The following is a 14,126-nucleotide window of genomic DNA, read 5'->3' on the forward strand; positions in this document are numbered from 1 at the left end:
ACACGGCTGTGCTTCAATTCTTCTCCCACAGCAATTCTGGCTGCCGTTGGCGTTGCGCTTGCTGACTCTTAGCGACTGACTCTGCTGTGGACGTGTCGATATTCGCACCCCTGTCTGCTGTCAAAACCGGTACATGCGGGGTAGCGTGAACATCAGCAATAATGGCGTGGAGGTAGGAAAATTACCAGAGAAAAACGGCCGCGAATCGCCGAAAAGAGCCGTGCTCAGTAGAAGGTGCGACTTGGAAGGTGCGATGATGCTGGCTCGAATCATTGGCTTGTCAAGTGTGTGTCATGGTCATGGTACACATGCATTGCGATATTCAGCATCAACACTGAGTGGTCGTGCAAAATGGGTCGCGATGGCTGTGGATTTGCAGATCCGATCTCATGGTCATTTGGGTATCATTGGCTTGAAGATGCCAGGTCATCACTTTCGTACCTTCCTCTATTCCTCCTCTTTTGCATCGCCATGCCTTTGTTCCAACTCCGTTCTCCACTCTTCGAACTCCTTGCTCACGATCCCTCCAGATGCATCCCTAACCTCGCCCACCTCCACAATGCCCGCCTTCTTCTCCAGCTTCAGCCTATACACCTTCCCCTGCTCCGTCACTACACTCCTCAACCATCCCAAAAAGGCCGCCGCAAAGTTGATACAAGTGTTCCCATCCCAGCACTGCGTTCCCCTCCTCACCATCCCTGGAATCTTGTTCGTCTCAAGTTCCTGTACCCCCGTCAAAATACCCAACTTGCTTCTCCATCCGATGATTATTTTGGGCACACCGAGCAGGAATGACTGCGCCCAGAACTTCAGGAGCTTACGCTCAAACTTGAGGATGTCACGGTTAGACGGGTTGGGAGGGAGTGATTCGGCAGTCTTGAGCTCGATCCAGGGGATAGGCTCGGTGGGAGAGGAAGGTTTTGGCGCGGAGAGGCCGTCGACTTCACCACCGAGGAGGAGGGTGTGCGGGCCAAATCCGGTACGAACTATGCTGCAATGCTGAGCGTAATTCGAGACTGGGGCTCGTGGGCGGGCTTCGATGGTTTCCTTTGGCGTGTCCGGGGGAGGTGTAGAAAGGAGCGATAATGTTTCGAACTTGTAGCCCCAGTATGTCATCATCTTGTGATCGGGCATGTTGGGATCTTGCCATTTGGGTCGTGGTCGCGTTGCTTCCTGTGCCCGTTGCGCAGCGCGGGCGGGGAAGTCTTCCTCGATGTAGATGGTGCCGTCCCGAAGAGTCACGAACATGGAAAACTCGGCAAACATATCGAATGGTGCCGTCATGATTTTGGTCATCATGCCTCGCCATGTCACAAAGTCTGCTTGCTCTTTCTTGCCCGTCTGTTTCTCCTTGCTCATCACAGCCCGCAGTAAGCTGTCGAGATGCGGATCCGTCTCATCTTCATAATGGCGGAAGGTATTGTAGCCTTCTTTCAAATCGGCGCCTAGTTGTGGGGGACAGTAGTAGTTTATCCCGGATTCATCTTCTTTGTATTGGTGATGGTCATCGTAGGAAAAGTGGACGACTTCTTGCGGGCGCTTGATGCTGGCCGAGGCACCTCGGAACTGATTTACAGGCTGGATATGGAAGCGGGCGCTGGGTTGGGCCGGCGCCGGAACCCGGTCGTTGGTGGATATGCTCGGGCTCATTTGGGGTGGTTGTGTCGAAGGTGTAGGTGGCGGCGGAGCAGCGCGTGGGATTGCCTGCGTGCGTGGCCGCTTTCGAGGAGGTGATGTCCGCTCGTTTTCGCGGTGGTGGTCGTTATCATCGTCCGGGTGGGGATGTACGGATTTAGGAGGTTTGGAGGGCAGACTGCCTGGAAGAGGGCCTAAATTCGCGACGTCTTGAGCGCCCTGCCGGGTTTGCGCATTCGGCTCTTCTTGCACCATTGGGCTTGTCGTGGTCACACCAATTGCGCCGTGGTAGGTAGGAGGGCGCATACGGCGCAGAAAGGCTTCGTTCCCCAGACGCGACTGCACGCTGACGTTCGTTCACCAGGACGCGACTGTGGCCCAAGCTCCGTTCCCCGCAAAAGCTCCGCGTTACGGCGGGCCATAGCAACCACCAACACAAAACACCGCGCACTTTCCAACAACACCGCTTGAAACAACTTCTTCCTTGCGAGCTCTCCCTCACCGTCCGCAACACCGAAACCCACCTCTCTCACAATCTCCACAATGGACCACCGCCGTCCCATCCGGCCACCCCCAGGCCACCCCGTCGGCGCCCCCCGGCGCCCCCTCTTCACCACCACCTCAACCACCTCCTCCCAACCCTCGCGCGCCAACTCCCGCACCACCGCAGCCTCCAAGCCCACCACTGTCCACATCTCGCCCGACGACCCCAACAACCCCGACGACGACCTCGTCGAGCGCGACGCCACCGGCAGCTACAAGATAATGGCGCCGTCGGCCGCTATGAAAGCGGGTGTCGCGCCGCCCATCAGCGCCGAGCAGGAGGAGAAAGACCAGGAGGACCAGATCATTGCGCTGTATGGGAAGAGCAGCTGTCATTGGGACCAGGCTGGTAAGTTTGCCCGTTCTCTTACTTAGCCCCAGGGAGGGATGTGGTTTACGCGAAGGTTAGTAAAGGAAGAGATGGAGACTTTGTGAGGCGTAGCGCAAGCTCGCTGTTTCAGGAATTGGACCAGTTGTCGCTCGGTGACCAGGAGGAATGGGAGCGGGATGGGTGGGGGTTCTGGGATGCGAATGCGCGGATCGCGATGCTGGAGACCAAGAAGGGAATTGAGGTGGAGCGGTTCTGCAAGTGGATCTGTGATGGCGGTCAGGCTGAGTGGGTGGAACATGCTGACACGTGCGCAGCGGTCCTCGATGAGATCAGAGCGGCCTTGAAGTCGAGCTTGGAGAGGAAGGTGGCAAGTCTGGAGGCCGATCGCTGGATGTTTGAGGGCGAGAATGGGAAGGGACTGAGATAAGGCGATGAAGGCATCGGGTGGATCGAGGAAGTGTTTTTCTGGAGGCTGTCCAGCGGCTGGTTGATCTACGGACATCGCCCGCTGCCAGCCAGGCGTTACGATCGGATGATACCCCTCTTGGCTTTGACATGGACTCAATTCTGTTTATAGGATGACAATGGCGATGACATGGCTATACAACTATCGTGACACCAAGCTCCAAACGCCGCGCTGGCTTGTCCCACACTAACCAAATCTGAACCGACTTCCGAGCGTGCCAAACCGCTCCCTCTCTGGCGGCTTTGTTGGACTCTGATTTGCAATCGTCGCCCCCTCCTGCACCTTCGCAATCAGGGTCTGGCCTCTCATAGGGTCCACCTTGCCGTACTTCTTGTTCCTTTGCGCAACATCAAAGTACTCCATGTGATCTTCCGCGCCCATTAGCTGCACCGTCTGTGTCAGCTCGTCCAGGTTATCCAACAACAGCGGATCACCGAGGCCCTCCACAAAGTTCGCGAGGTAGCGCGTGTCGATGGCAAGGGCGCTGACCGCTGCGGGTGTGATGCGCTTCACAGACTCATCCAGAGGGAGTGCGAGGATGGCATCTTTGGCGTGGGATAGCGCGTCAAAGTATACGAAACCCTTTACTTCCTCGGGAAGAGCAAGGAGGACGGAGTTCGAGATGTCGCTCAGCCATCTGGTCATCTCCTTCATGTAGTCGCTCGGCTCGCTGGCCTCCTTCGCAGCCATCCAGTCATACTCTGCAGTCTCTACTAATTGGTCGATCTTGCTGTTCACGACCTCGAAGATACGATCACTCGCCTGCTTCTTTGCAGCCTTAAACTTTTCGGTGGCTTGGAGCGTTATCGGGCCCGTAGCTGCGGGCGACGACCGTGCCTGGAAAAGGAGCGCTTCAAGTTCGTGGCATGCCGTCTCGAAATGCTCGACGTTAGTAAGAATTTGGACGATCTGACCGGGATACTGGGAGGCAAGGCGATCAACGAGCGATTGGCACACTTCATTGCAGAGCAGGTCATCCAGTGAAGTGCGCAGAGTCTCGTCGATGATGGAAGACTTTTGGAAGTAGTCGTCCGAGAAGAGGTAGATCTGGTTGAGAAAGTTCCTCACGTCGATACAACAAAGTGGATACATCTGAGAGAAAGGTAGAACGCAAGGGAAGCTGGGATACGGTTAGTGCACATGGCATTAGTAGAAAAGAAGGTACGTACGTGAGCTCATCACGCTCTTTTTCTGGGGTATACCAGCTGACGGTTACGACCTTGTCGTATTCTTCGATGCTATTGAGCGTCATTGGCATGTAATCATCGGTCGTGACGATCTCGGTAAAATCTTCACTAAAGCGGCTCTTGAGCAGTTCTGAGTACTTGGAGAACAGGGTGAGCAGGAGGTCGTTCATCGTCGAGACGGAGTAGCCCCATTTCTGGAGAGCGAATTAGCGTTGCAGATGATATCGAGGGGCAGCACAAACCTCCATGGTTAACATGAACAGGGCCACCCGGCCTTTTATTCTCAACAGTAGCTCGTCATTACTGACTTGCGGCAGGGCTTTTGTGATCAGCTCAATGGCCCTAGCACACATAGTATCCCAGAGCTCGTCGATATCGGCTTGCGACCGCAGGTTGATCGTCTTCGCTGCCGTAGCTTTCTCGATAATCGCAAAGCCTGCGATGCTCTCCAACAAACTACTCAGCTCGCCACATTCCTCGTCAAGCAAGCTCAGGGTCTGTGGAAGTATCAGATCCTTCTGAAGTTTTCGGTCCTCGGCATACTCTGCTTTGAATTGTTCCCGCTTTCCCAAAGTGTCGTAGATATGCATAGCTTCGAACAATGGCGTGAAGTCGGTCTCGTTGCCAGCTTCCTCATTATTGAGGACATCAAACTCATCAGTCTCATCCGCGACAAGCTCAATCGCCGAGTTCAGCTTGAACTTTGCGAACCGTGGGTCAGCCTCAGCCCGTTCTTGGTTCCGTGTCCGTCGGACATCAGTGTAGTAGAAAGACACCTCGCCCAAAAACTGCGATGACTCGCGTATGCGATAGAGCCAGGTGCTCAGGTCGGCCTTGACAGCCTCGCGGATCTGCTCTCGAGCAACAGGCACACTTTTGTCGATCATCCCCGCAAGATTATATCGACTGATGCCTTTCAGGTGGATCGTCTGCAGTTCATCCAATGCGCGCAGCGCAGCATAATAGTTCTTCTCCTTCAAAAGTTCGTATACTTGGTTAGCAAGTCGCAAGACCTCCAGGCAGTCGTTGAGCGCCGCATTCGCCTCGTTGATGTTTTGTCGCACATTACGCGACTCCTTCAAGGCCTGTTTCTGCGCGTGCAACTTGTCGGCGCTCTCTTGGATAGATGCCTGCAGCTCCAGAATCTCGTCGGTGATGTCTACAGTTCCGGACCGAACTTTTAGAAGCGAGTCAACAGAGCCGATGAATTCCTGGTGATTTGCACTACATATCCGCTCTATCTCGGCTTCCCGGTCGTTTGAGTATTGGTCAAAGGCTTGAAGAAGTTGGTTGGTATGCCGTGCATCTTTCATGATCGGGACTAGTTGTTCGATGTAGTCCGAGTCTGAACTGGATTGGGATATCTAGTCATACTCAGCAACATGCATGCACGATCACGTGTGCATCCATTCACCTGCTTGATGGCCAGCCACAAGTCGTCCCTCGGATCCACTGCGGAAGGCATGTTGGCAGATGCCTAGCGCGGGCGCGCTTTAGGGGTGCGCGACGAGTGCCAGCAACGAGGTGTTTATGCCGTTCTTTATCAGGAGAATCGCGTTATTGCAGACTCTGATACAGCATCTATTCCGGAGTGTTGGGATGTTCAAATCGAGCCAAAAGGTGTATGAAACGTCGCTCCCTACAAGAGCCCGGAGTTGGATGTTCGCCAGGGCTCGAGCGGCGATAGCCGAGCACGTGAGCTGAGCCGCATCCCGCCTTCCACACCCCTGCACTTGCCCTGTGCGGTGGCGTGCGGGGCATGCAAGAGGTCCGATGACGCTCCGTACCATTTTTCAAACACTCCGATTCCGATAAGAGACCACACTATATCTTTCGTTCTTGTGCAATTGAAAATATCACATTACAAAATGGAAGCAATTACAAGTAGGATGAGCACCACTGATGACTTTGAAGGCAAATGTTAATCTCGCTCAGACAAGATGCAGCAAGTGCTTGGTGGTGGGGCTCCTACGAGCAACCAGTGAGTTCCATTATGGAGCCGTACTCTCAAGCATCACAACTGACCCTACTGCAGCTCAGTCCTCCTGCTCGGCGCTGGCTTCGTGTAAGAACCGTTGCACTCTCAACTTTCGCCAAATCTCCTAACATCTTGTAGCACGCGGCCCACCGCTGAGGTGCTAGGAAACTCTGGCGTTAAGGTCACAGTCGCCTGCAGGACACTCGCGAAGGCACAGGCGTTGGCCAAGGGCATCAGCAATGCCTCTGCCATCAGTGTATGACTGGGATTAAATAATGCTTGCTCTTCGGCTAACATCGACAGCTCGATGTTTCCAACGACGAGGCTCTTGACGCGGAAGTGGCCAAGGTCGATCTCGTCATCAGCTTGATCCCATACACCTTCCATGCGACCGTCATCAAGTCCGCCATCCGCAAGAAGAAGAATGTCGTCACAACCTCCTACGTCTCGCCCGCGATGGAGGAGCTCGATGCACAGTGCAAGGAGGCCGGCATCACCGTATTCAACGAGATTGGTGTCGACCCCGGTGTTGACCATCTCTCCGCCGTCATCACCATCGACGATGTCCACAAGGCTGGCGGCAAGATTCTGTCCTTCAAGTCATACTGCGGTGGGCTGCCCGCGCCCGAGGCATCGGGCAATCCGCTAGGATACAAGTTCTCGTGGAGCTCACGCGGCGTGCTGCTTGCCCTGCGCAACCAGGCTAAGTGGTGGCAGGACGGCAAAGTCAAGGAAGTCGAGGGCCCCGAGCTGATGGCAGAGGCCAAACCCTACTTCATCTACCCCGGTTTTGCCTTCGTCGCGTACCCCAACCGTGACTCCACACCGTACAGGGAGCGCTACCTGATCCCCGAGGCACAGACCATTGTTCGTGGTACCCTACGATATGGTGGTTTCCCAGAGTACATCAAGGCGCTCGTGGACATCGGCTTCCTCGTGGAGGACCCCAAGGACTTCCTTAAAGAGGGCTCCACGCTTTCCTGGAGGGAGGCTACCTCAAAGATCGTCGGCGCCAAGGGCGCTACCGAGGAGGACATTGTCTGGGCCATCAGCTCGCGCACCAAGTTCCCCTCGACCGAAGAGAAGGATCGCATCCTGAATGGACTCCGCTGGCTCGGCCTCTTCTCCGACGAGAAGATCACGCCCCGCGGCAACCCGCTCGATACGCTCTGCGCGACGCTCGAGAAGAAGATGCAGTACGAGGAAGGCGAGCGTGACATGGTCATGCTGCAGCACAGGTTCGAAATTGAGAACAAGGATGGCAGCAAGGATGTTCGCACCGAGACGCTTGTTGACTATGGTGACCCCAAGGGCTACTCATCCATGGCCAAGCTGGTTGGCGTCCCGTGCGCAATTGCTGTGCAGCAGGTGCTCGATGGCACCATCTCCAAGAAGGGTGTGCTGGCGCCCATGGACCCAGAGATCTGCAGGCCGTTGATGAAGATCTTGGAGGACAAGTACAACGTTCGCTTCAAGTCGGAGACCATTAGGCAGTAGAATGTTGGTGGAAATGCCGAAACGATTGACGACATCACGGGAGACTGCAGAAAGGTTCGTTTGGATAGGTCAGACGTTCGCTTCAAATGGTCCACCATGCCGCAGTATTAGGGAGTAGACAAAAGAATTCACGATGTTCCTTAACTTCACTGTCTCCATGTCCATTCTTCGACTAACGGGACATTGCACAATTATGCCAAAGCACATAAATTGGCTAGGGTATAGTGCCGACCTCCCATCCAATCCTCTCTCTGATGAAGCCGTGTCTCATGCTGTCGTAACTCATGACTAACGCGCACACTCTCTCAATCAAGACCTGCCACGGGCGGCTTCTTCGCCGGCTTTGACGCTCCGCCGCCCATCCCACCTCCGAACATACTGCCAAGCATGTCAAACATCGGATTGCCTTGCCTGGGGATTTTGATGTTAAAGTACATCTCCCCAATCGTATCGAGCGCCTCGGTCCAGTTGACATCCTTCAAATGGCTCGCATAGTGGCTCTTCAGCTGCCTGAAAAGGCTGGGGTCACCGCGCTCGACCGCCAGCAAGAGCAACCCAAGGAAGTTCAACAGCGGTAACGAGGGGTAGACGCGCAGGTCCGACGACTTTGTGGAAACTTCTTGTGTGGCGAGGGAGGGGTTCCTCGCGAGGTAGGATGTGAAGAGGAGGAAGTACTTGTTTGCGGCGCGCAGGTTGCCGGCGAGGAGGTAGGGGAGAGTGCCGCGGGCGGCGTAGAGTGGCGCGGTGTGCGAGTCGTCGGAGGTGTACCAAGAGTACTCGAGTCCCGCGAGTGCTTCGGGGGAGTCTTTGGTGCCGATGATGAGATGCCGCTCTGCGTCGTAGGGCTCGAGGTCTGTCACTGTCAGAATGTGCAAATGGCTCAGAACAACGTGTACGCACCTTCAGCGTACAGCGTCCCCGCCACATGATGAATCTCCGGGTCGCCTGCAGGATACTCGCCCCATTTCGCGCTCCACCCCACCATCTCATTCACGAACTTCTTCCGCGTAGGCTCATTCTTCGGAAAAGCGCGCAGCAAGCTCAGCAGCTTCCCCTTGCTCGCCGCATCCGGCTTCGTCTCGCTCTTGTGGAACACCTCGAGCAGGAATATGCACAGGTCGCCGCCGGAGCCGCCCTGCCCAGCTTGCAGGAGCGACTGCGCGCCCCGGAAGAGGATGTCGGTGGCGGCATCCCAGTTGGAGGTCTTGACGTAGCGCGCGGCGATGACGCGGAGCTGCTGGTGGGCTTCGTAGAACTGTCCCTCTGCGATCCTGCGGGGCGTCAGTGTGCTGGTGCGGGGAATATGTTTGGGCAAGGACTACTTTTCCTGCTGGCGCTGGATCGTCTTGTCTATCTTGGAAGACATGGCCGGGGATGCGGGTGGGTGCAGTGCGGCGGAAGGTGCAGCGGTGGTGTTGATGTGCGTGAGCTTTGGGTTGGGTTGGTGCCGCCGAATGACGCACGGTTTTCCGGGGGCTGGAGACATCTGGAGCTTGCGCCAGGATAGCTCACCTTCTTGGGCAATCCTCTCCGCTACATGCATCTCGAGTTCATGCGTCTCGAATTCATTTTCTACACCTATAGCACGTTCAGGCTATCAGCAGCTGTTTCGGATGGAGAAACCTGATTCGGTCTGGCATCGTCTGACACGGCTCATGTTGTGGTTCAGTCACCACAACCACTTGACGCGTCTCCCCAACGTCAAACACTCGCACTGCATTGCACCCTGCTCTGTCAACTTACTAGGTGCATTATTGATGGCTACCTTACTCACACGAACAATTCTACACCACGTCTGCCCGCAGTCTTGGCACGTGTCTTTGACCCGCACCTTTACATGTCCAGGATCGACTAATAGCTAAAATCCCACGGTGCCGAGGAGCTCGAACGGGAGAAGGAAATATTATGCTGAGGTTGAGAAGGTTCTGGGGGAAGCTCGCCGAACGTTGGTAATGCTGCGGATATACGGAGCAGCATTTGCGAATAATACAAGCTGCGCTTAATCGTGGATGGGCGTGCACCGTCCGTCAAACCCAAAGAGTCTGCAATTGGCAGAAGGAGAGGCAGGTTTCGCAGTACTAGCTAGGGCTTTGGCCGATTATAATGCGTCTCAATGGAACATCTTCAGAGTACGAACTTTCCCCCACCACCTGTTGACGTCGAATGTGTATGCTGAACATAATTCAGGATATCACTCGCGGTATATATAATACGTTCCCTGCCGCAACGCAAGACTTAACCAACAGAACTTAGGTCGCTATGCCTAAGGCAACGGAAAAGGAATTGCGAGATATGGCCAATGAAGACCTAAAAGATCATGGCCTTCCTCCTGTCCCGAACGACGTGTTCGCGTAGTGCATGTAACGTTGTGTCCGACTGCTTCATAGGAAACTTGACTACGAGATGCGGCCCCCGAAATGACCGCTGTTCATTCTTCACAGGACTTTTCCATATCAAATACTTCGCTCAGCGAGATCTCTACACAGTCGATTCCCACCGGGTAAACGCGCCACAAGCGCCAACGTCAGGCCGACAAGTGATCTTGTTAGAGACATTGATTTTATCATCGTGCTGGCCTATCAATTATGTCCGTTTTCCGAAGAATATCTCCTCGACGTACTTATATCATAGGCACCTTGGCTTTGCGCTGCCTACACCAGATACGTCGCCTGAGCTCTTCACTCTAACCTAGGTACCCACCACCAAGGATCAGCTGGCCAATTGCATACCACACGTATGATAAGAACCTGTCGTCAGATTCTGCCATCGCCATTTTAGATCTACATACTTAGATGTGCAAGCCAAGTCTCGTTGTTCGTATATGAACCCTCCACTCATTGGCTAAGCCGCCGGATAACTATACCTGGATGCGCCCCAGCGGCTCGGTTCGGTGGTCAGCTTACCGACAAGCCCCATATTTAGCTGCGGGATCGCTCCCTTTTGGGACGATACGCTCTGTTATATCTCCGTGTATGCAGTAAGTGCAGGGTGTATTTATTTCTGAGGTACGACCGTCCAATCAACGACACCAAAAGGCACATATTAGTTCGTGATTGATCGAGACTCCTTGCGCTACAACATGCTCGCAGGAAAGTTCACTTTTTTCGCCCCTGTCGAGCATCATGCAGAACTTCAAAAATACTTTCTCGCTCCGCGACCGTGAACAAATTATGGCGACCCTCGTCCGGTCCAGTTATATAGTTCACGAGTTTGCTCAGCCGTGCAATGTGTCGGTCGTCGCTCCCTCGCATTAAGTTTCTTCCTTCGTTTCACATGTAATGGCTGAACTCGACGATCGCTTCGTCAAGCGCGGGTACTGGGTTGACTGGAGCAAAGGTCCGGTCATGGGCCAGACGTATACCGTCGACGCCCAGACTGGCACACTCATCGTTGCAGTCCTTACCATCCTGGCGTCAGTAGCAACAGCGCAGTTGTGGAGTCTGCTCACATTCGTGCTCCACCAGGTTCGCGCGCACGGAATGGGTTCAGAAGGACTGTTCTGGCAGCAACAGGCTCTCCTCCGGACGATGCCAACACCAGCCGCGTTTCTGGCAGACTCTTTCAAGTTGTCCTGGGCTTGGAGGTCGAGGGTCAGTCATTCCGTGCTGCGGTCGCTTCCGGTTCTGGCATTCGCTCTTTTCTTTACGATTGGATCGATCGCTGGTGGGATCTCTACAAGTTATGCGGTCGATAACTCGAATATTGAAGTACTGGTCAATAGTCCTTTCTGCGGGTAAGCAAACATACGGTACTCTCACTTCACACACACTGACTTTGTACTCGCGCTTTAGGCGTATCAACCACACGAAAATATTCTCTGGAAACCAGCAGGGTGTTAGCATACTGGCTACCCATGGCGACTCCATCCAGTCTTACGCTACGAACTGCTACCAGAACGGTTCCTCGCTTCCAGCAGTCTGCCGGAATACTTTCCACCGACCGAACATCACCTTTAGCGCCGAGCCTGCCCCTTGCCCTTGGAACGAAACCATGTGCAGTGGCGAGGGCTCAAACGCGATAGTTATGGATTCTGGTGTCCTGGACATGAGGATGCATTTTGGTCTGAACATTGCGGAGAAGGACACTGTAAAGCTTCGTCGAAGGACGACTTGCAATGTTTTGCCGCGAGAAGGTCATATATTCAAGAGACCTGCAGAGTATCTGAATCGTGGGAACCCTGCCGAACGGTGGACACTCGAGTATGGCTCCTGGAAAGGCGTGCCCGAGTATCAGCGTCCTGAAGTCACATTCAACGTGCCATCTGTTCTTGTTGAACATCAGATGTCGTACTACACAACGTAAGTGGTTCCCAACCACTACAGGTTGACGCATGGAGACAACTTCTCTGACTCCGTCTCTACGCAGTGCCATGATGTCCTACATCCACAGCGATTCTGTTAGCGGCTTCATCACTCCCCTCCCAGAAATGAACCGCTCAGACGCAGACGTCGCCCTCATCTCCGTGTGGTCCAATGCCGTCGTCTACGAAAAGCCCGTCGAGGACCCTCTCTTCGCAGCACACCGTGTCGAAGAGCGCCAACAATCGTCCGGCAAAAACAAAACACTCTACTGGTCCGATCACTACGCTGGGTTAGTCGGTTGTGCTCAACAAGTAAGCCTCTCGCGTCGTGAACCGCTCTCCAGTCCTACCTCGATCTAACATCTCCATCAAGATACAGTTCTGCTACCCTCGCGCCGACCAAGAAGACTTCTGCACGCCCCTCGGCCCCGGCCCCGCCCCCGACACACCCACAACCTCGTACCCCTCCGCTACACCCCTCCAATCCTCCCTCCTCACCCTCCTACAATCAATCTCGCGCATCACAGACCTAAATCGCAGTCCACAACTCGGCAACCTACGCGCCAGCAAATCCATCATGGTCGGCATATCCCCCGGGCTCCCCGCGGACCAGTGGATCCGCGAAGTCGCCGCCTGGGAAGCCTTCGTTTGGACGGGGTACCAAACGCTACTCAGCGCGTCTGTGATCGGACCCGGCGTCTTCGATGCGAATGGCGAGAGCTACCGCGATGAGCCGACGATACCGGGCGACAGGATGCTCTGCCAGGCGTTGAGGATGCGGAAGGCGGGTGGGTTTGCGAACGTGAATGTGTTTGCGCTTGTGTTTTTGACGACTGTCGCTGCGGTTGTGACGTTTCTCAATGTTTTCATCCTGAGATTTTGTATTTTCTTGTCGAGGTTTCGCAGGGCGCTTGCACCGCGGATTGAGCGGTGGGTGCAGGATGGGGTGTTTCACTTGCAGAGGAGGGCGTTTGAAGCAAGGGGTGAGGGAACGTGGGTGGATTTGGAGAAGGAGATTCCGGTTACGAGGGTTAGGGAGATGTTGGGTGACTTGGGTGTCGCATCACATACCTTGAAAGAGGAAAAGAGCGTGGGGAGCTTTGAGACAGGGGAGTCGAGCGGAGACAGAGGGAAGAGAAAGGTTGTCAGGGAAGAGGGATATGAGATGAAGGAAGATGTTGAGTGGAGAAGGTTCAGAGTGAGTGTTGGGCGGGTGGATACAAGTGCTACCCTCGTGGATGGTGATGCGGGAGCAGACGAAATAGAGAAGAACGGGAAGGGTGGGAAATTGTAGCCCTCAGATCTGTCTGATTGAGGATGGAACAAGCTTCGGGTTTTGACGCCAAACTTGACGGCCTTGCAACCTGCCCTGATGCAAGGAATATCAATTTGAACAGCGTTGAGCGTAGCCATGTAATCAAGACGTGAACGGTGGGTAGCGAGCAGCCGATAATGTGACCAGCGTACGCTAGCTGTGGTCTAGCGGTTTTGGACAGATAACAGGTACATAGGTACCACGTTCATGGTTGTGCATTACCTTCTTACCTTTCCTGTCTTCGTTCTGTTGCTAAAATCAGTACGCCTACACAGATAGATAGGCAGCAATAACAGCACAAGGAACACACAGCAGACTTGATTATCCGCAGTCGCACCGGTCCTACCATGCTTTCTTGCCCTATTGTCGAACGCCACTACACGCCTTGATACCAGAGCTTTCCTCACTTCTGCAAAAGTTAATCAAACTGCCGCAGGCACCAAAAAAGCGCTGCTAGGTATGACTACAGTTGAGTGGAGGTAGGGGACCTCCCCCCGACAAAAAAGTAAATGCATCGAACGGGACTCGAACCCGTGCCTGAAGCAGACTCGTCAGAGAACGATGGGAAGCTTCAATTCTACCCCTAAACTATCGATGCGTAAAGAAGATCCTGCGAAAGTAGATCTCTATCTCGGATTTGTGTCATCCTTTTGGGAATGATGATAATGTTGGCATTTGGAGGGTATATATAGCCATACGACAAGCCCTTTAGACAAGCACGATTGCGCAGGTGGAGGTAAGGTGTCATCTTCGGCTGCGTGGTGGGGCGCTGGACGGATTGTGGGGAACAGAGGGGTAAGCACTTGCGTCGGCAATGACGTAGCGATACCGGCGGGCGGGCGAGCGAGCGAGCGAACCAAGAGCTACTCCAAAC

At 54.4% G+C, this 14,126-nt stretch overlaps 6 protein-coding genes and 1 non-coding gene across 7 annotated transcripts; 3 read left to right on the top strand and 4 right to left on the bottom strand.

Annotated features, from left to right (window-relative positions):
• Window positions 1-394: 394 nt before the first annotated feature.
• On the bottom strand, window positions 395-1,980 carry CC84DRAFT_1164078 (RAI1-domain-containing protein). Its single transcript, XM_018178402.1, has one exon. It carries the CDS (start codon window positions 1,939-1,941, stop codon window positions 448-450), a length of 1,494 nt encoding a protein of 497 aa, XP_018035946.1. The 5' UTR covers window positions 1,942-1,980; the 3' UTR covers window positions 395-447.
• Window positions 1,981-2,083: 103 nt separating this feature from the next.
• CC84DRAFT_1164080 (uncharacterized protein) lies at window positions 2,084-3,110 on the top strand. Its single transcript, XM_018178403.1, has 2 exons — window positions 2,084-2,527; window positions 2,824-3,110. The coding sequence occupies exons 1-2, from the start codon at window positions 2,179-2,181 to the stop codon at window positions 2,934-2,936; spliced, it is 462 nt and encodes a 153-aa protein (XP_018035947.1). The 5' UTR covers window positions 2,084-2,178; the 3' UTR covers window positions 2,937-3,110.
• CC84DRAFT_1258997 (exocyst complex subunit Sec15-like protein) lies at window positions 3,062-5,787 on the bottom strand. Its single transcript, XM_018184869.1, has 4 exons — window positions 5,577-5,787; window positions 4,405-5,526; window positions 4,145-4,356; window positions 3,062-4,095 (listed from the first exon to the last, which is right to left on the bottom strand). Exons 1-4 carry the CDS (start codon window positions 5,625-5,627, stop codon window positions 3,162-3,164), a joined length of 2,319 nt encoding a protein of 772 aa, XP_018035948.1. The 5' UTR covers window positions 5,628-5,787; the 3' UTR covers window positions 3,062-3,161.
• Window positions 5,788-5,968: 181 nt separating this feature from the next.
• On the top strand, window positions 5,969-7,677 carry CC84DRAFT_1258998 (Saccharopine dehydrogenase). Its single transcript, XM_018184870.1, has 5 exons — window positions 5,969-6,046; window positions 6,098-6,143; window positions 6,198-6,227; window positions 6,279-6,396; window positions 6,444-7,677. The coding sequence occupies exons 1-5, from the start codon at window positions 6,031-6,033 to the stop codon at window positions 7,635-7,637; spliced, it is 1,404 nt and encodes a 467-aa protein (XP_018035949.1). The 5' UTR covers window positions 5,969-6,030; the 3' UTR covers window positions 7,638-7,677.
• Window positions 7,678-7,942: 265 nt separating this feature from the next.
• Window positions 7,943-9,003, bottom strand: CC84DRAFT_1216916 (DUF410-domain-containing protein; the record flags this gene model as incomplete). The annotated part of the gene is made up of 3 exons (XM_018182847.1): window positions 7,943-8,490; window positions 8,538-8,908; window positions 8,960-9,003. The coding sequence occupies 3 exons, from the start codon at window positions 9,001-9,003 to the stop codon at window positions 7,943-7,945; spliced, it is 963 nt and encodes a 320-aa protein (XP_018035950.1).
• A 1,610-nt stretch (window positions 9,004-10,613) lies between these two features.
• CC84DRAFT_1243985 (uncharacterized protein) lies at window positions 10,614-13,396 on the top strand. The gene is made up of 5 exons (XM_018184133.1): window positions 10,614-11,350; window positions 11,601-11,935; window positions 12,003-12,249; window positions 12,311-12,517; window positions 12,671-13,396. Exons 1-5 carry the CDS (start codon window positions 10,916-10,918, stop codon window positions 13,229-13,231), a joined length of 1,785 nt encoding a protein of 594 aa, XP_018035951.1. The 5' UTR covers window positions 10,614-10,915; the 3' UTR covers window positions 13,232-13,396.
• A 366-nt stretch (window positions 13,397-13,762) lies between these two features.
• On the bottom strand, window positions 13,763-13,850 carry CC84DRAFT_t49. The gene has a single exon. It is a non-coding gene; the product is annotated as a tRNA-Gly (tRNA).
• Window positions 13,851-14,126: the final 276 nt, after the last annotated feature.

The sequence above is a fragment of the Paraphaeosphaeria sporulosa genome (assembly GCF_001642045.1).
Source record: "Paraphaeosphaeria sporulosa strain AP3s5-JAC2a unplaced genomic scaffold CC84scaffold_5, whole genome shotgun sequence".
NCBI lineage: Eukaryota > Fungi > Ascomycota > Dothideomycetes > Pleosporales > Didymosphaeriaceae > Paraphaeosphaeria > Paraphaeosphaeria sporulosa.